Here is a 21,400-nt window from a genome sequence, read left to right on the forward strand (position 1 = left end):
TCCAATTTTCTCAACTCTAAATAGGAATTATGCTCCTATATTACTCAGCTAAATAAAACTGTAAATGAAGCCATCAGAATACCAATTACTGCTGGCACTCCCTTTAATCAAAAAAGCCTTTCAGTATTATTATAAAATCATTCTTCAAAGATTACGTCTACGTAAATGAATATAAAATAGCCTACCCATACTCAGTAATGCCTAATGAAAATATTCATGAGCATTTCAATCCTGTGCTCCAAATTGGATCAAGAAATCATTGGCATAAATCAGAACATTCGTAAATTCTTTGAGTTTTTTCCAACAGAAAATTATAATTAAGTTAACCTTAGAGCATGTAAGAGATTGGATTCTAGGCATATAAAGGTAACTGAGAAATAGTCCTTACCTTGGAGGGGCTCGCAGTATCTAGAGATCAGTGTCTGAACACGCCAATACACATTTTTCGACATCGAAAAAGACTTACAGAGGTTTAGAATTAGGAGAACTCTCAGAGACCGTCTGACCCAACACCCTGAAATCACAGGTGGAGAAACTAAGCCCCTGAACTTAAAAGAATGTGCTTCTGGCCATACAGATGGTTTGATGGTTCTCATAGACGATTCCTCTCACTCCTTCAAGCTTCCAGTTGACTTGCTGTGTTTGTAAAGGATTGAATGATATCACAGATAAGAAAGCTATTTGCAATCGTCAAAGGCCTATTAGTAAAACGGTGCTCTCGGCTTTAGCAAGATGAACCCTAAAATCTCAGTGAGTTCATACAACAGAATTTTACATCTGACTCACGTTAAATCCAAAGCCACGTGTTCTTGCTTGGTGGGTAATGTTCCTGTGGTCCTGTGGAAACCCAGGTTCCTTCCTTCTTCCATCCCCACTCACCTCTAGGACTTCAGAATTCTCTCCATTCAACAGGAGAAGGGAGGAAAGAAAATGAAAAGATGCATGGAGATGCTTTATAGGAGGGGCCTGGAGGTGGTGGCCAGTGCTTTCATTCTCAACTGCAAGGTTGGCTGGAAAGTGCAGTCCAGCTGTGTGGCCGAGAAGCAGGGAGACACAGATTCTGATATGAGTCTGTGTCACAAAGGGCTGTGCAAATGCATGAGAATATTCTGGAAGTGAGTGAGGTCAGCAAGGACTTGGTCTTTTTTTTTTTTTTTTTTTTTTTTAAATCTTTTTTTTTTTAATTAATTAATTTATTTTATTTATGGCTGTGTTGGGTCTTCGTTTCTGTGTGAGGGCTTTCTCTAGTTGTGGCAAGCGAGGGCCACTCTTCATCGCGGTGCGCGGGCCTCTCACTGTCGCGGCCTCTCTTGTTGCGGAGCACAGGCTCCAGACGCGCAGGCTCAGTAATTGTGGCTCACGGGCCCAGTTGCTCCGCGGCATGTGGGAATCTTCCCAGACCAGGGCTCGAACCCGTGTCCCCTGCATCGGCAGGCAGATTCTCAACCACTGCGCCACCAGGGAAGCCCCAAGGACTTGGTCTTTATATTAAAGTCATCTTTGTGTTCAAAAAGTTGTGACAGTCCTCTGCACCCCCTCCTGGTACTGTCAGCCTCTTTAGACAGGGCTACAGTGCTCTGTTTTGCCCACCTGTTCTAGCTGCTTCTGGAGTTGGTGTGGTATAGTGAAAAGAACATTGGAGTCATGTGTCCTTGGGGCCAAATCCCCCCTTGGCCACTTATTAACCCTGTGAATTTGAGCAAGTCGCTTAAGCTCTTGGAGTCTTAATTTCCTTATTGTCAAACGGGGGCAGAAAGCATCCTAGCACTGCAGTGAGAATCTAAGTAAATCAGTCAACATTGATGGGGGTGCTCCTGTGTGACAAGTTCTGTGGTCCCCAGGGAAACAGCAGAGGTCAAAAAATAAAATAAAAAATAAAAAAGGCACAGAGTAATATGCATACAGACATTGTCCCTGGCGGGCACTCAATACACCTGAGTTGCTCTGGCCTCCCCTCACCACCCTCCTCTGCACACACGGAAAATTTGATAGGATTTTTTATTTCTTTTTTGGCCCTATGCATCTAAGCCAGGAAGACACGTTCGTCCCTAGAAATTCTAACTAGCGTAAATCAGTGACTAACAATGCATCTGAGAGATGAAGAGGTCCCGTGCAGAATGTTTTCCTGTTGTTTGGGACTGAGTTGACAGGGTGATGATTCCATGAGGCATGTTTCAGGTACAAGGGCTTAAAGCATAAGGATTTGAGCTACCAAACACTCCGTGTTCAGTTCCAGCAAGAGTAAACAGAAACATGAAAGCAGAGAGCGCACTCCAGGGCTAGTGGCCTTGACATCACAGAGCAGCCTTTACAAATCAGAGAAGGAGGCTCTTTAGAGGTGCTGAGTGGGCCCCTGAGAGCAGCAAGCCCCTCCTGCTCGCTGACAGGTCAGGAAGAGCATGCAAGGTCCCCAAGAGAGGGGAGGTTTCAGTGTCCGCACCCCAGTGACTCGGAGGCCTTGTCTTCTGGCTGAGGTTCTCTCCTGAGACCCCAGAGGAGCCCTGCCCTTTGGTCCTTCTTGATTCCCTGTCTCTTGATTCCCAGCCCTTGTTTTATTGCTTTTGATGATTTCTCAAAAGGACAGAGGAGCTTTCTATTTGTTTGTTGGAAAACCTGCCTGTTTTTCACTTGCTTCATTCTTTCCATGCAGCTCTGTTTTATTTCTCTTTGTTTGCTTTTATCTTTTTCTTTTAAATGCGGAAAAGGCCGGAGGGGAGAGGGAGCAGGCAAACAATGAGGACAACGTGTCTCCAAACCAGGAAAGTCTGTCCATCTCGACTCCAGTTAGCTCTGCACCAGCCATTGCTAACGCCCCAAACCATATCCACACTGCTGACCCCTTAAAAGGCAGCAGCGGGGCCGAGGGCACAGGCCTCTGGTTGCATCCACCTGGGATCCAGTGTGGCTCTACCTCTTCAGCTGTGACCTTGGGCAAGTGGCCTTCCCTTTCTGAATACTCAGTTTCTTCATCTGTGAAATGGGCATGACCATTACCGATCTCGATACTAATGTAAGGGTCAAAAGAAACAACATGCTTAGCACCATGGCTGGAACACTGGGAGCTCACGTACTAAACAATAAACGCCATCATCACCACCACCACCACCTAGATATCTCCAGGTCAAATGCACCACCCCGCCAGGAAAGCTTAAGGGGACAAATGCAGCTATCTTGTCGTCTTGCTCAAGCACATTTGCTAAATCCCATAACCAAATGCCATCCAGCTTTCCCCAGCAACCCATCCCACAGTCCAAGAAGTAAAGAGTCATGGGAGTGACTCAGAAATAGGTCTTCCCGTCCCACTTTCCAGGCCTGATCCTTGAGAAGTGCCCATTCATTTTAAACATCCCTTTAGGATGTCTGTGAAAGGAGACAACACTGAAAATCTATTACTAAAGCTTCTAGAATCTTTTGGCCACTGGCCTGCCTCCATAAGACACCCAATTCTATTGTTCTCTCCTTTCCAGACAAGGATTTCTTACCCAGTCCCTTCCCTTGGCAGAAGTCAGGAAATATTGACCAGGCCTGTGATTCGCCTAATCTCTGCTTTGGGGAAGGGCAGTTGTAGCCGGAGTGGATTTTCTCTCCTTTCAAACTACAGAGTCCATGGCATGTTTAATTAATAGAGACTTAAAGTTCCAAATTTCCAAGATTCAGAATCTGCTGTTTTTCCTGACCCTGTCAAGGATTTTCCATGTGCCACAAATTAGTTGAAGAAAGGCCTTCGATCTCCACATGCGCTGGCCGAGAGGACAAGAATTGAATTGTCTAGAGTATGGGGTTCCTGGACATGCTGTCGGGTCCACACTTCCCAATCTGTCTTGTCCGTCCCCATCTCACCCTCTTTCTATCTCTCGGGAACTCTTTCTAAGGGTCTGGTCTGCTTGGGCCCCTTGTAGCTTTTACCACTGTCCCCCACTCCCACCGTCGATGGCATGCTGCATTGCTCACCCCCGTAGAATACCATCGTGGGCCAGCGCCCAGGGGAGCGCTGGTTGAGAAAGTCTGCCAGTTATCTTGGGACAAGGACCACTTCAGCCCAGTATTAGTTCATCCTAAACCATCAGCAGCTGCCTTCATCCTGAGGCCAGATTGGAGACACAGAACCAGGGGCTGCTTGTTCTGGAAACAAGGAGGTCGCTTCATCGGGATGAAGGCTACCTGCCCTCACCCAGCTTCACCCCAGACGGTCTTGGAACTTGGTGTTAGGAGTCGGTACACTTGTGGGAGGTCAGGCTTGGTTTTGCTTGCGACTCTGTCCAAATGGCCTCCATCAAACCAGGCCCCCTTCTTGGGCTCCCGTTTCCTTTTCTATAAACGAGGTGTTTGAACTGGTGTGAGCCCTCAGGTCCCTTCTCGGCTCCAGCTCGTCTCTGAATTTTACTCTCCAGAGCCCATAAGATGAAGACCCATTGAGCTAGCTAATTTGCCTCTGAAATTCAGCGTGGAATATTGCTACCCATCAATCTACCATATACGTCTCCTAGCTTGGTGCCCATCAGGACAAAGAATCTGGAGAGCGAAGTAAAGTGAAGTCGCCCCAATGTAGGTTTGGCGAGCGAGGAGCACTTCCACTTGACATCGTCACACCCTTTGCGTACGGAAGGGCAAAATCTTCTGTTTCTGAGCCTTAAAATGAGAAGAAATGACTCTGACGCTCGTCTCCACGGCCAATTATTTTGCTCAGGCTGTGTCTGCTTCGCTTGCTTTAAATAAAAGCCTACGCAGCCTGCCGTCCAAATATAGGTCCACAGCAGTCCAGAGAGGAGACAGCCTGGGACTTACGGTAACGAGGGCCGTTCAAATACCCAACAAATGGGTCCTATCGTATCAAACCCACAAGTCAGTATTAGAAATGAAGAGAAGGTAAATAAGCTCTGTTTGGGGCACAGGAATTTTTTATAGGGTTTCTTCCCTTGCTGGAAAGCAACTGTGATCAATACCAAGTATAAATAATTGCTTGTAATAAAAAAAGTATTCCGGGAATTCCCTGGCGGTCCGGTTGTTAGGACGCCGTACTTTCACTGCCGGGGGGGTGGGGGGCGCAGGTTCAATCCCCAGTCGGGGAAGTAAGATCCCACAAGCCGCGTGGCACAGGCAAAAAAAAAGTTAAAAAAAAAAAAAAAAAGTATTCCTGACTCTATCCCAGGAGGACCACATCACAGATTTGTTTACGTATGTTAGGACTTTAAAAGGTGAGCAATGCTTTGCAAAGTTCACCATCTCGCCCATCTACTAAAAATAAGTGCCTGCGTTATTAGGGCACTCTCGCTAAAATTTCCCAGCTTGGAGCTGAATTTAGATTAAATTCATGAGTCACTTAAACTGCAGCTGTTCCTGCTAGTGTTGGATCTATCAGCCATTCACACCTTCGTGTGTATTAATTCAACCGGTCTGTCCCTCCCTGGAATCAGTCACACTGGCCGTGGGAGGAGGGTAGAAAGGAGGAACCCCAGTGCCTCACTCGGGTCAGAGGAAGAGAATTTTTTTTAATTTTTTTTATTTATTTATTTTTGCTGCGCTGTGTGCCTGGCATGCGGGAGCTTAGCTCCCCGACCAGGGATCGAACCTGCGCCCCCTTGCAGTGGAAGCGCGGAGTCTGAACCGCTGGACCGCTCAGGGAAGTCCAGAGTAAGAGCATCTTGAACCAGAGGCCATGAGAATCTCGCTCACCTCACAGTCTTGCAGGCAGGTTTCTTAACCTCAGCACCCTTGATTTGAGGGTCCGGATGATTCTCGCGGAGGGTTAGCCTTTGCATCGTGAACTGTTTCGCAGCATCCCTGGCCTGTCTCCAGACACTGTCAGCTGTCTCCAGGAAGGCAAAATCCTGGGTGCGGACTGCCAGCTTAGGGGCAATATTTGTTCTTCTTTTGGTTACTATTTGGTCAGAAAATATCTCAGGCCAGACTTTCAGAAAGTTGGAAATGTTTGCGTCTCAAGCATCTCTTGTTCCATGCTCAAAATAAGACAAGCCTGTTCATTTGGACATCATGTGCATCCTACATTTCTAAAGAAATATGCTCTTGGATTCCATTCTTTTTTAAGGAGAGATTTGGCTTCCTGAAGCCATGTTTCCTGAGGAGCTAGATGAACCTCTCTCAAAGCAATATGTACGCTGAGACGGTCCACTGTCATGCCCTAGGATTTCCCATTTGCCATCAAGCCAAGCTTGGCCCCCTCTGGAGGAAGATTCCAAGCACAGCACTACCCTTTAACTAGCTTCGTGACTGTGGGCAAATGTTTTTCTTCTCTGGGCTACCATCGCCTCACCTGCAGAATGTAACCTAGGGAGTGTGAGAAGAGCTCTCCGTTTACTGTCTGTAACTTTGGACAATATCTTTAGCTCTCTCGGCCAGCATTTCCTCATCCATGAAACGGGGCTCATAACACCATCTCCTTCACAGCGTTGTTCTAATGAGTAAATAAAGCAGTGTGTGCACCGTGCCTGGCACCCAGGAGACCTTCTAAAAGGGCTACCTGTCAATATCATAAACTCCAAATGAAATTAACCCGCTGTCACTTCTAAACCATCAGGTGGCCTTTTAACCTTTGAGATGGGCAGCTAGGACACAAGTCAGTTCTTCCTTACCTCAGTTGGTTGTTCGTTTTTGTCTTCTTTCTAAGTTTTTTGGCCACTTGGAGGCAGAGCCGGTACTATCGTAAACTTTAGCCTTTTGAAAAAAATCAGTGTGGGAATGAGAATCATGCCCTGCACAGCTGTCTTGTGTTTGGTAAATTTACTGGAAGACAAAAGTCTTAATTAGAAAAACAGCTCCTAATGTTTGAGGTACAGAGTGAAAATGTCAGAATTTGAAACAGTGTTGAGATTGAGCGATAAATCCTTGTTGTATACCAAAAAAAAAGGTATGTTTTGAATTAAAAGATCATAGGATGAAGAATCAGAAGACCCATCCCAGCACTTCCCTCATCTGGGTGACTTGCAGCAGGAACGTGACCTCTCTGAGCTTTAGTGTCTTTATTTCAAACCTCTAACTCCCTGTTTCAGGCCACAGAATTTAGTTCTTCTGCCTGAGATGGTCACCTAAGTCATTTGGTGTCGGTTTCCCGTAACAGGGAGAGGTGTGGCATGGTCAGCTAGACCTCCTCGGGTTTGGATCCTGACTCTGTCCCTTACTCACTGTGTGATCTTGAGCTTGTTGCTAAGCCTCTCTGTGCTCCAGTTCCCTCATCTAAAACCTGAGGATAATCTTGCTGCCCCACAGAGTATTGTGAAGATTAAATCTTACATTTAATCTCAGAATGGGTGCCTGACATCTAGTAAGCCTACATTCAATGTTTGCTATTACTTTTATTATTTTGCTGGATATCTCTAGAGAGGAAATGAAATGAAAGGAAATGAAATTATAATCGGAAATCTTTGTGTTTGGATTTGTCCATTTCATGAAGCAAAGTTACCAACTAACCATTTAGGAAATAAAGGTATTAAAGGCACGTTCCCGAAATTGGGTCATCTGTAGAGACGTGGATGGATCTAGAGACTCTCATACAGAGTGAAGCAAGTCAGAAAGAGAAAAACAAATATCGTATATTAACGCATGTATGTGGAACCTAGAAAAATGGTACAGATGAACCGGTTTGCAGGGCAGAAGTAGAGACACAGGTGTAGAGAACAAACGTATGGACACCAAGGGGGGAGAGTGGCGGGGTGGTGGTGGTGGGATGAATTGGGAGATTGGGATTGACATGTATACACTGATATGTATAAAATAGATAACTAATAAGAACCTGCTGTATAAAATAAATAAATTAAATTAAATTTAAAAAGAATGCACATCCCTTTACTTTCCCTAACCTGAAACCCATCAAATACTACTTTCCCCTCTGATTCCTGGATAGGAAAATCATCTCTCTCTGCAGTGAATATGAAAAATCCCACCACAGTTTAAAATGGCTAAACCACACGTTTAACAAATCCTGTCTACTTTGTATGGAGACTGTGCCCTAGAACAGAGTGTCTTAGACATCAATGTGCACGTGAATCACATGAGGATCTCGTTAAAAAGCAGATTCTGATTCATCAGTTCTGGGGCCAGCATCCCACATTTCTAACAAGTTCCCGGTGACGCTGATTCTCTGGGTCCTCGGACTACGGGAGAGTAATGAGGCCTCTTAGACATTCACAAGCCATTTGAGGATGGAGGGGGCCACGGGGCACGCCTGGCCCTCGCTGAGGGGCAGGCAGGTTGGAGACAGGCAGGCAGGTTGGAGACATGCAGGCAGGTTGCAGACGGGCAGTCCTCCAGATTGAAATATTTCCTCTGTAAATGAAGGGCATATCTGCCATGATCTTGATCCTAGTTGCTTCTTTGCACAAAGCAATACCTGGAAAAATGGTCGTGAGATTCTATAAAAACCCAGAGGAAAGGACCTCTGTAGGCCTATATGTTACTCTATTTTATTAACATCAGGTGTATATGTTTGTCCAGTTTGTTAAGCCCGGAGTGTAATTCATTGATAGAATTTGTGTTTTGCTGCCAAGTAATAAGACTCCTTTAAAGTGTGATGTACAAAATTGTTCTGATTACCCAAGTCATATTTTGTCTTTTTATTTGATAAATGGTAAATCTCAAAATTTGTTCTTGATCCACAAATTACGTCCCAGTCCTAGGTTCCAAAGTTAGAAAAGATTCACATTCTTTCCTACTTGTGGAAGGTGTATTTCAAGTTTGGGAACATAAAATGGGGCCGAACTTACAGGCGACCTCTGTTTTTTTTCAAAACTGTGGGTTCAGACTGGCAACAAGAATAAACACTAAGATCTGAACTTTTGCACAGGAGAAATCTAATCCTGGCAACAAACATCTGTTCCCTTTACTGTGCATTTGTGGCTCTTTCATGTGAATGTTTCTGCAACAGCTGTAGCCTTTTTAATATCCTAAATGGAATCTTTGTGGCCATTAGAGTAATTACCTCCAAGTTTGAGTCATCCGACCTGAGGATTCTCTGATTAAATTCGGTATGAATTATGGAAAAACCAATGACCATTCCCAAGGGAGGATTCCATTGTGTTCACTGGAAAGCCCTTTCCCAGTCTTTGGGGCCTGTGGTCGGTGTTCCAGCACTCAGCTTGTTCCCGTGTGGGTAAATACTTGTGAGATATTGCTCATGACCCTGGTCACTGCCACGTTTTCATGCGGTGAAACTCCAAGTGGAGTTTCCGCAGGTGGTCTTTGAACACACATTGTTTTGTTGCTTGGTTTTTAACTTTGTTTCAAGCTAAACTTCAAAAGAGATGAATGTGCCTCCCATTTAAAGGTTCTAAACACACACTTGTAAAAATTTTTAATGGTTTTAACTTACCAAGAGATGATCATTGTAGTTTCTAGTTTCAGAATACTTATTTGAGATTTCTCTGGCTATGTTGATTGTTTTTCATGGAGATAGTGATTGCCTAGTGGAATAGGCAGGAAAACTGGAGAAGTGAGACCAGCCAGATAAGGAAGAGATTTGTTTCTGTCTTAGCAGTTCCCAGATCTCACTCACTTAATGGACTGAGGATCACTGCCAGGGAAACAAGAGAAAACCGCTGTGATAGCAAACTTCAATTCGCCTACATGCAAGGGCAGAGAAGGCCAGGCTCAACAAAAGGGCAAATTAATAGGCAAGTGCTCAGGAAAAGAAAACCAAAACCACACAGCGATGGAAAGCAGCCTATCTGAACAAAGAGGCTAATTTTGCAAGACTTTGCCTACAAGACGATATTTCTGAGGACGCGTTTCAGGTAAACAGACAAAGGCTGAACAAGGGCCTCAGCAATCTTGTTTATAAAGTTTCAGGAGTGAAGCAGCTGATGAGTAAGCCCTGACTGGGATGTTTGAGCACATTACCCCCACCTCAGTATTTCTTTCTTTCATTCATTCATTCATTCATTCATTCATTCTGTACATACATCAATGCAGTGTTAATAAAAGCTTTTCTCTCTAAATTTTCAAATAAAATGTCATTATTTGTTTCTCAAACCCCAGCGCCCAGTTTCTTTAGAGACCTCTGCTCCAGATCTTGAAATAGCCACAGACACGTAGCACTCGGAAAGGGGAGGAAATGAAGAGAAGTTTGGGGGAAAGAGTGTAGGGGCCATAGGAAAGGACACTTAGCTGAGCCACAGGGAAACAGAACAAGCACAAAGGGGAGAAGGGTGCTCCCGCTGGGCTGTGGAGGAGAGGGATGGAGATGGGGAGAGCTGCCCGTTCAGTTCAGTTTCAGTACAGGCAGTGAGCATTCCGTGGACCAGACCCCAGTGCTGTGTGCTGGGCAAGCAGCTAAACAAGCCATGGTCCCAGCTGTTAAGGAACTCACAAATGTAAGGGGGAACTAATAATTATTGTGCGTTGTAACCCATCCTAAACAGAAACACAGGAGTCAGTTAACTCGCCTCCACCCTTACTTCCTCATTGGTTTAAATGGCAGACACAATACCTATTTCTTGATATTGCTATGCATATAAATGAGATAATGTATGAAAAAACACTTAGGAGGCTACCTGGCACACAGTAGGTGCTCAGTGAACAGTAATTTGTATTTATGGAACCCAGTCTAGTAACCTGGCATATAGTAAGTGCTCAGTACATTTTATCAGTGTTACCAAACTCAGGTCTAGCTGCTCCCAGCTCGAAAATCAATACTCAAGAGGCAAGTGTTGGTAGAAACGGAAAATGTTGCTTTTAATCACAAAGCCAGCAATCTGGGGAGAAGGTGGACTTGTGTCCCAAAACCAACTCCAAAGATACTACTTGGCCATGAAAGTTTATTTAAACGGAAAAGGGAAGTAATCTCAGTTAATCATTGAGGTAGGAGGTCAGACTCATAGGCTCCCACTGCATTCAGGCTTGTCATCTCCTCCTGATCTTTCTTTAGATGCTGTTTGTTCTTGAGATTACTGAAGGGAAACCTGGGGAAGAGATCTGGTCGTCTGTTAATTACTTATTCTTCATTTCTACTTCTTTGATCTAAAGAAAGAACCAACAGGTTAAGCAAGGTATTGTGTGATCCAAAGATTTGAAAAGTGTGCTTGGGCCAGAGATGAGTAGAGCATGGGGCGCCTGGTTTAAGGTTAGTGACAATATCAAGGTGACAAGACAGAAGGGACCTCCTGCAGAGAGCTCCTTCCTGCAAAGGGCTCTTGCCTGCCAAAAGCTGCTTACACCAGCATTATTACTATTATTATGCATGTAAAATACCTTGTACACAATAATATACATGGTTTCCTTCCTTCCTTATTCTCCCTAGCCACAAGTCCTTTAGAAGCCAGGGGCCTGGAAGGCCCTATCCTCAGCTGTGACCCATTCCCTCATGTGCCTTACAATGATCAGAGCGTTTCATTCCATTTTGCAGGTTTAAATTGTGGAGAGTATCAAGGCAGCCTCTGGTCCCAACCTCCAGGGCTAGCCAAGTTTTTATATTGGGAATACGAATATGTACCAGTGAGATCTCAGAAACAGTACACGATCACATGTTTTTAGAACAAACAACGAATGTGTTTCAAAGGAAGAGGAACTCACCACAGGCTGGCATAGTAAGAGAGGCTGTGTGGGCAGTGTCCACCCTGCCCTGGGAGGTTCCTAGTGTCTGTGTAATCCCGCCCACTGGGAATGATGGCTTTGATCTCCATAATCATTAGTAGGAAAATAGGAAGGGACCCCTGCCAGCACTCACATTTCTGCTCAAAGCTAGGCCTCGTACATATGTTGCTTCATGTCGTCTTCACACTCACCCTGTGAGGTATTTTCACCCCACGTCACTCAGCAAAGTTGTGTCACCTTCCCTGACAATTCTTGAAAGTAGTAATAGTGAATATCCTTTAAAAATAGTCAACAATTTGATTTTTGTCTATTGCAGAGAACTCTCCATTTCTTGCCCAAATATTCCAAATTTACAAGTCTCGTGGCTTCCACTGGGGAAGCACCACCCACCAAGGCCTTCATAAATGGGAGTAAAGGGTGCCCAAGGCCCTACAGCTTCAGGTCACTCTTGAAGATTCCCAGGCCAGGTAAAGAACGCCACCCTGGGCAGATCCAAAGGCACCAGGAGACAAGCCCGCAGCCCGTCCTCTGGTGGCCAGCCCACCCCATCCCAGATGCTACTAGACCAGGGGTGCTATGCCAGGTCAGGGGGCCTGAGAGGACGGCCCTGACATTCACCAGCCACACAGTGGCATGTCTGTGGAGCTCGGCCACCCACGTGGCCTGGGAAGCAAACAGTGGGCTACACCTGTGACCTGGGCAGAGCATTCACGGGGTACAAATGCCAAAGTAAAAACAGCAAGATGACCCAGCCTGGCACTGGGAGGAACAGAGTCACCCGGCTGCCCTTTCTGTCTTCTCTGAGCACAGAGCACCCCGCAGCCTGTGCCCCAGCATCTGTCCCTGGCGGGGCCACCTTTGCTGCTGACGCTGAGCAGTCTGGCTGACTTGTCTCGCACAGAACACGTTACTGTTCTGTGGGTAGAAATTCCTGGATAGATTAGAGTCTGTGTGTGCCCTGTTCAGCTTCAGGGGTTTTTTGACCTGCCTAGATTACATTCAGTTATTTCCAAGTAACATTTATTGAGGTCCTGTCATGTTAAGACACTGTGCTTAGAGCTATGGGATTTGAGAGATGGATAAATTGACTAGGGTCCAGTAAAGGAGGAAAGATGTGGGGATGCCACTGACACACAAGGAGGCCGTGGTAAGTTCTTGCCCTTGCAGAGGAGGCAGGACAAACAGGACAGATATTCCAGAGAGAGGTCCAGTTTTCTCCAAGTCACACAGCTAATAAGTGGCAGAGCCAGAATCTGAACCTTGACTAGCTGAGCCCATAGTCTTATCCACTATCTTATCCTGCCTCTAAAAAAGCAGAACAGCATTCATTTTCACCTGCCGTTTGGGGACGATAATACTGTTGGTGATAGAAAATCGCACTAAATTGGTTTTAATAGTAATGAATCCACCTTGTGACTAACCAGTGGCTTCTGGATAAGAAAATAGGCAGAGTCTGTGCTTAGGTAGCAATTTTCTCTTTGCAATTATCAGATTATTAGGGAACAAGAAATATTAATTGTCATTCATTGACATTGTGCTAGGCAATGTAGGTGTAACCACAAAAAAAAAAAAGAGAAAATTATACATGTATATAAATGGTTATATCACGAGGTAAAAAGTAGCATTCAGAGGAAGGGAGATATGTTTTGGAACTATGGAAGTTTGAGGGTGGATGGATTGGTTCAAGAAAAGCTTAAACAATGAGCCAGGTCTTGAAAGTTGAATAGGGATCAAACCTGTGTCCTCACTATTAGGTTGCTTGACCCACCAAGCTAAGCAAGGCAGGTACGATGATAGTCAGGAGCCTGAACGGAAATGCCTACTTCGCCAAAACGTCTCTCCCACCTGCCTTGCACGGTCATCAGAAATCCAGCTTTAGGCATTCATTCCTGGGCTAGGGCCCTACACTCTTCAAGCACCCTCTTTAAATCACAACTTCTGCTGAGAGGGGTGACTCATCCCAGGTTCCAAGCCATTAAGCTAGTGGTCTGAAGTCATTTGTCAAACTTCTTTCTTCTGGAGATGTTCTTTGAGAATCACGTTTAGAAAAGACTTGAGTTTGGAGGATGGGGCAAAGGAAAGAGATCATTTGAGTATATGAGTAAAGAGCCAACATTTACTGTTTACAGTGTGCTATGCACTGTTCCGAGACCTTTTTATGTACGAACTTATTTAATCATCACAGCAATAGAATGTTCCCATGTTGCAGGTGAGGAAACTAAAGTACAGAGAAGGGAAGTGACTTGCCCAAGGGCACTAAGAGATCTGTGAGTAGGGGATTCTCCCACAGTGGTGACTGAGCACCCAGAGGACTGCATGAGAATAGCAAGGACTTGGGAGGAGGGAGAGAGACGACAAAAAGGGGGTCAAAAGGAAGTGGGAGGTCATCAAAAACAACCTCACCTACACACACGTTCTGCTGAGGACCAGGTGGTGATGGTAGTGGTGTTTATGATGGTCATGGTGTTGAGAGTAAAGGTAAGGTACCTGTATCCACTGAACATAGAATATTTTATTAGGAAAAGTAACACATTGTTTTATGAATAGTATTTTTCCCTTTGGATAGAAAGAGATACATATGGTCATGTACACAATATAGATTAGGTGGTTACAGCACTGTGTACAACTAAAGAGCACTTAATTACTAAATACATCCACATACATCATTTCATTTGAGCCTTAGAAAAATCCCAGGAGTGATATTATATTGCCCTTTTGCAAATGGAAAAACTGAGACTTACGGACAGGAAGTGATCTTCCAAGATTAGACCCATCAGCCACTCTACAGAAGGGTTGGGACGCCGATCTTTCAGCCCCCTCCCTGCCTCCCTCCACCAAGGTGTACACGGGTGCAACACATTCGGTTTTTCATTTTCAGTTACCTTCCTGGAGAAATGCAACCCTGAGAGGTTCTGCATAAGGGGAGATCTAACCTTCTTGTAAAAGGGGGAGGCAGTTGGATCCTGGTGGTTTTCTTGGTATAACAGGAGGTGGTTGTATAAGGGTTGGGAAAGGGGCAGTCCAGGCATAGGGAAGAGCTTCTGCAAAGACCCTGTGGTGGGAATGAGCTTCCCAGGTTTGAAGCCCACATGTCCAGAGGACAGAGAACAGGGGGCAGAGCCACGGGAGTGGGGGCTCAGCAGGACAGGCTGAGAAATCCCACAGAGCCCCGCGGGCTGCAGTAAGAGCTGAGGACTTCTTCCAATCTTGATGGGAAGTCACCAGAAGATTCTAAACAGCAGAGCAATCTACTCTGATGTATATTTCTAAAAGCTCACTCTGGCTGCTGCGTGGACCATAGCTTGGAGGTGGCTGAGAGTGAAAGCTTGGAGACCGGTTGTGAATATCAATAATTGGGAAAATTGGACAATAAACATAGTTTATAAAGAACTTTCAAAGTATTCATCAAATGATAGCTATTAATAGGTCAATGGCGACTTAGCAAACTAAGGCAAACATATCAGTTAACAGTACAAAAGATATGAAAGAGCAGATGAAGTGCTTCTTTGAATTTTAGTTTCCCTATCAATCAAGCAGTAGAACACTGTGTACTTCCGGGATGTTCATGGAGATGAATCAAAGTGTCTAGCTCTATACCTGCCCCATGGTAAATGCTCAGCCAAATATGAGTCTCCTGTTATACGTGACTCCACAAATAAAAGTCAGATGATGTGTCTGAGAATTCCACAAGGCTGAACTTACGGGTTGGAGTCAAAACTTTAAACGGAAATCAGAGACATCATACTTAGTTGCCTGATGCTCTGTGATGATAATTCTACACACTCGCTGGGTTGGCAAAGTGTATTATATATACATCCGCTGAACACAGAATACGGTTCGGGGGTCTCAGTGCCTCATACTGATGGCCTTTTAATGCAAACTCCGCGCTCGTAATTGGTGCATGAAACCCCAGCCTACTCAGCAGACCCTTTCTGAGCGCTTTGTCATAATTCCATTTCCTTTGCCTGAGCACTTTTCTAAGGTGTAAGCTTGCTTTCATGTCCTGAAATACTTGCGTATTTTCATACAATTCTCCTTTTCTGACGGACAGGTTTATTTTCTATTATCTTTAACGAAATTTCCAGAGATAGGACGTAGGCAGTTCTGTTCATAGGATTTATGTTTGTTTCTTTTTGCAAAAGAACCCTTTAGGTCAACGCTGGGTCATTCGAGCCACTAGAATTATGGTCATCTAACACAGATGCAATCATTCAAATCTAGACGCCCTCGAGACACACAGATCAATGTGTGTCTAGCTATTTTAGTAGCAGTTTACATGCCCCTATCTAGTTCTTTTCTTTGATTCTACTTATTTATTAGTTTGCATCATAACTGACAAATTAATTGTCTTGATGTCTAGACTATGAAATATTAAAAGCCAGCTGTTAGCTGGGATCCATTAAAGAGTTCATTCTTCATGTGAATAATAAGATATGGTCACTTCCAGAATCTCCCTTTTTAAAAAAAATGTATTTCTACTACTGTGCACATTTGTGTCCCAGATAATCCTCAGAACGACAGGCTTTTTGAGTGAGTATTTACTCACATCCATACCTGCAATCTACAAGATAACTCCAGTTAACATCTGACTTTTAATGCTTCAAGCAGTAGATCCCAAAACAATTGATGAATGTTTTAATTATAATGCGAATTTAGTCCAGGGCGTGTAAAACCTTCCAGTCTGAGAAGGGAACTGTACCCTTATCTGATATCTGCCAATAATTTGTTTTCTTACCTTAGATTTTCTTAACCCTGTGGATCTCAAACTCTATTGGGTATCAGAACCATCTGAAGAACTTGGTAAATATACAAATGCCCAGGCCCCATCCTATTTCAATAAGCCTGGTCTCCTGCCTTCTTTAATAGCGCCTCGCGTGACTGATATTTACCAAAATTTGAGATTCACTGATGTAGTCTTTTGAGATTTTAATCCCGCTAAAAAGAAATATCTCATTGGTTTGAGGTTTGGGGGAATGAAAGGATACAGAAATAGCAGGAAATCCCTGAAAACCATCATTGCCAAGCAAACATGGAAATAACACAGTTCAAAATGTATATGTTTTTTTCACATTGAAACTATACAAACATTTGGTATAATAAAACCTTGTTAGCTTGCTATTATAAGAAATTAAACCCTAGCAATCTTACTGGCGAGGTACAAATTGGTCTCCAGCTGCCTTTTCTGATAGATTTTGATGAGATTGAAGGAGAGCCATATACCTACCAGGAGGGAATGAGCTTTGTCACACCAAAGAGAAGAGGTTTTGCAAATTCACATCTCACCTAGGTTCTAAATTTTTTGCCATTTTCTGAAATTCTTTAGGGGGTATGAAGTTGAATTCAGCATATCCATTATCAAGCTAAGGAGGTTCTGTTATAGAGGATTTTGTCCCTTTTTCTTTCTTCCTTTTTTTTTTTTTTTTTTTCTCTTTTTCTTCTTTTAAATCTGAAGAAAAACATTCAGGGCTTCAAAACACTAAAGAGAAAATTTTGGCTTAGGCCAGTGTTCAGTCTAGTGCCAAACTTACAGTGGAATTCAAATGCATATAGTAAGGAATTTATTCATAGCGGCTATCCTAATAATCTTTCACTTTGCTCTATTCAACTGTCTTAAAATTTCCTGTTTCAAACAGCTATGTTACTTGATTAAAACAATGTTAAAATTTTTTGTCTCTGCTTTCATATCAAATAACCTAAATTTTTGTTTATAAAATTGGATCATTGAAATCTGAACCAATCCATTAATAAATAAATAAATAACAGAGTTCACAGCATCCTTGGCAGGCAGAATTGAAGGAGCCTGGAATCGTGTCTCATCCCTCCTTGGGAATGGAATAGGAATTATATATGCCCTTCTCTTCTTGGGAAGATAATCAAGAATCCTCCTTAAGTAAATCCCTTGAGTTTTCCCGTGAGCCAACCAGGACTTCTTGGTCCCAGATGTGCCAACACTGCCCCAACAATAAACCTGCCAATTAAGCAACAGAATATCCTTATCATGAATGTAATTACGAGCTCGTAAACGCCTCCCACGAATGGAGCCCTTTTCCCAAGCCACCTCGGACTCTTTTTCTTAGGAAAATGGAAGGCAATCCTATCCCCTGCCTCACCGCAAAAATAACCTCACTTGCTTAGAAGAAATTCCCGCTCTTGCTGGCCCAGGGGACGTGCTGAGCAAACTTTAATGGGCTGTGCTTTAGGGAGGAATGTCCCCTTGGGTGGGGTCCCTTCCAGCATGTCTCATCCGCGCATGTTGACTAGCTCCCTTCACTAGGGAGCTGTGACTACCCAGTTTGGCTATATTTCTTAATTTCTGTGCAGGTAGGGGAATTAATACCACATTTTAAGAATTTCTGCGGAAAAATCAAATGTTGGAGGCGCTACAAAAAACTGTGATAACTTTAACATTACTTGAAATGGGGCATTAGGGACTTCCCTGGTAGCGCAGTGGTTAAGAATCCGCCTGCCAATGCAGGGGACACGGGTTCGAGCCCTGGTCTGGGAAGATCCCACATGCCGCGGAGCAACTAAGCCCGTGCGCCACAGCTACTGAGCCTGCACTCTAGAGCCCCTGAGCCACAACTACTGAAGCCCGCGAGCCACAACTACTGAGCCCACGTGCCACAACTACTGAAGCCCGCGTTCCTAGAGCCCGTGCTCCGCAACAAGAGAAGCCACCGCAATGAGAAGCCCGCGCACCGCAACGAAGACTAGCCCCCGCTCGCCGCCACAACTAGAGAAAGCCTGCGTGCAGCAACAAAGACCCAACGCAGCCAAAAATAAATTTTAAAAAATAAAAATAAAACGGAGCATTACACGGTGCAATTTCCCGAGGAATTAGAGTCCGTGACAATTGAGTAGACATCATAGAAACATGCATGGGTGAGAAGGCTTTTCACTTCTGTAGAAACGAAATGAAACTCTTTTTGCAAAGTTAACCCTTGCATTCAGTGGCTTTATATTTAGCTCGTGAAAACCTTTTTTTTTTGGCCACACGGCGTGGCATGTGGAATCTTAGTTCCCGCACCTGGGATCGAACCTTTGCCCCCTGCAGTGGAAGCACATAGTCTTAACCCCTGGACTGCCAGGGAAGTCCTAACTCATGAAAACCTCAAACCCTCATGGATACTAGGTCCTTGAAAGGATTCCACACAGATACGTTTCATCTGAAATGCCATACAATCTCCCAAGATCCTAAGCTGTTTTTTTCTTTTCATGGAAAGTGAGACTAAGTGCCTGTAATTGCAACAGGAGCTGGCACGGTGGAGTCCAGACCTTTTGGATTTACCATGCATTGAATAACGCCCTAGAATCTGAGGAGAAGGAACCCAGGTCTAGTTCACTCCCCTCCCACGATGCCTAGCACAGCCCTTTGCCTAGAGTGAATTTTCAGGGCTCTTCTCTGAATAAGAGCAAATATTACATCCAAAAGTGTTGTACGATTTTGTTTAAAGGGGGTCATTTGTTACTGGCCAAGTTAGGGTATTTCACGCTGCAGTATTTCCATTGACTGTGACAGAGAAATCACGTGTCGATTATTGCTATCTTGCTGTAGCTGTTTACAGTCTTCTCCTGTACTAGAAATAAAGTGGATGGGTATCGGGATTTCCACACAGTAACCCCAAGACCAGGAAAGGTAAATGCAACTTCCAAAAGGGGCTGAGAACCGATGACACCTTTAGAGAAACCACCCCTAACCAACATCTCTGAAGGCATCTAGTAGCTTTACAGAGGGGGCTTGTGAAAAGCGAAAGCGTGTTTAACCCTTGCATTAAGTAATTTAAAATTCATTTTAAGTGTCTGAACAGCAGCTTTCAACTCCCAGTACTATGCACGGACCAGGATGGACTTGTCTCTCTGATGTGAATATTCACGGTCCTTTGGCCCTTTCAGCATAAAAGAAATTCACTTATCAATTAGTCTTTCCATCACTGTCTATAATCACTTTAAAAGTAGAACTCTATATTTTTTTCTCACTTTGACAGACAGTAGCCTACGAATTTCTGGAAATATGGGTGACCAGATGGATTACGTTTTTGAATGTGACTGCATCTACAAATTATATATATTAGCATACTCCTTTTTACTCTCTACTTTATAGCCGTATTCAGTAAAATACTCAAGGAGGTAAAATTTGCCACCAGGGAAGGTTAGTGTGAGAACGTTTTCATTATATTGCCCTATTGTTTCCCATTCTCTAGAGGGCAGACCTTCAAGTCCCTGTAAATTGAATAGAGAAAACAACATCGTATACATAAACCATTAACTGCCTGTATCTCAGCGCAAGAGACGTGTGGCTTTTCATTCTATCATTAGGGCTCTTAATTTACCCCACAAATAAAGCACGATCTGCTCTGCTCAGCTGATCTCCTCGCCTGTTTGGGACGACATTGAAACCATCGACACAGTTTCTCTTGGAAGAGCCAGCCCTTTGTGTCAGGCTGTCGGGAGTGGAAGGTGACAGGGAGAACAGGATTGTCACTCTCACGTAGCCACGTGGCATGTCCCTCTTAAGCAACAGGGTGCCTCTCAGGTCAGCCTGTGATAACACCCAAGTCAAACAAGGCCGAATCCTGGACGTTTTATGTCCTGAGGATCTGAAAAGTGTCCATGGCCAGCCCTGACCCTCGAGACCTCAAATGGTCATCTAAGCAGTCACATAAATTGGTGTCCACTTGCTCCCGGGGCCATTGCTGTTGGGAGCAGGGCTGGCGAAAGGGCAGCCTTCCCATGGAGGAGCTGACATCTTTGTAGGCAGTAAAATCGGGGGAATGTGTTGATTACTCCGACAGGCAATTCAGCGTCGCTGGCTCCACGCCCGAGGCTGACACCCTCTGCATCTTATGACCACTGACTGTCAAGGGGAGGAGTGTGCGAACGCTGTCAGCCCCAAAGAACCGAGAAAGCTCTTGCCTTCCAAACCTCTCCATCTCAACCCCATCCTGACAATGCCAAAGCTCGTCATCTCGTGTTTTTCAACCCTCCAGAAAATGGCCTTCCAGCCTGGGACAAGCCAAAGACTTGTCCACACGGCGAGCAGGAGTGGAAGCTTGTGGGGATGTCTGAAGCCTGCCTGCACAGGAAGAGCCCCCCAGAGAGGCGCAGCGCACTGAAAAATGAGCAGTCGCCCCGGCACCTCATCCAGGCCACCTGGACCAGCTCCATATTCCATCTGGACCACGACGATGTGAACGATCAGAGCGCCCCTAACGCCCAGACCTTCCAAACGGAAGAGAAGAAATGTAAAGGTAACCAGATTTTTATTAGACCCGAGTTGCCACAAGGAAAAGAATTTTCTGTTAAGTGTGTGCTCTGTTTCCACTGAGTCCCCGTATGGTGTCCATGTGTTTTCCCCAGCTGCTCTCTTCCGAAGTTTCTTTATCCCCATATCTTCTGGGAAGCATAAAATAAGTGGGTTCCAAAGGAAAGCAGTTAATTTCAGTTTCATGTTGGGGCACTTGGGGATTTTTCTTTCTCTAATTAGCAGGAGGGTTGTTAGTTTTGGCTTCACTTCTGTTTTCCAAGCTAAGTAGAAACAGACATTGATATTGTTACATAACTACTTGCTTTGAAGCATGTGTGTGTGTGTGTGTGTGTGTGTGTGTGTACATGACTTTTCCCAATTGTGCCAGTAGCTAATGGGATCTCAAAGTCTACCTTTAACCTAAATAGACAATTCATGTTCAAAAGAGAGGTTTGAAGTTGTTTTCCTTTACTCGTTAAGTCCTGTGTCATCATCCTGAAAGGCGAGATTATGGTGTTAGGGGGTTGTCACCTCATAAAAAAATGTTAAACTGGCCTAAGTTTCTGATTGCATTAGATTTAACTGGTCTTTACCTCAGGTCGCCTCCACCCTGAC

At 44.5% G+C, this 21,400-nt stretch overlaps 1 protein-coding gene across 16 annotated transcripts in view; it reads left to right on the forward strand.

Moving 5' to 3' along the window:
• Positions 1-21,400, forward strand: part of THRB (thyroid hormone receptor beta) — a 386,038-nt gene that overhangs the window by 291,975 nt on the left and 72,663 nt on the right. For 15 of the 16 annotated variants that reach the window (XM_057545136.1, XM_007173862.2, XM_007173859.3 and 12 more), the window contains one exon: positions 20,529-20,789. The exons of the other annotated variant lie outside the window; for it this stretch is intronic. In XM_057545136.1, coding sequence (XP_057401119.1) covers positions 20,529-20,789 — 261 coding nt within the window. The remainder of the gene's footprint in view (positions 1-20,528; positions 20,790-21,400) is intronic. 16 annotated transcript variants of the gene reach the window in all.

This window comes from Balaenoptera acutorostrata, chromosome 4, assembly GCF_949987535.1.
Source record: "Balaenoptera acutorostrata chromosome 4, mBalAcu1.1, whole genome shotgun sequence".
NCBI classification, from domain to species: domain Eukaryota; kingdom Metazoa; phylum Chordata; class Mammalia; order Artiodactyla; family Balaenopteridae; genus Balaenoptera; species Balaenoptera acutorostrata.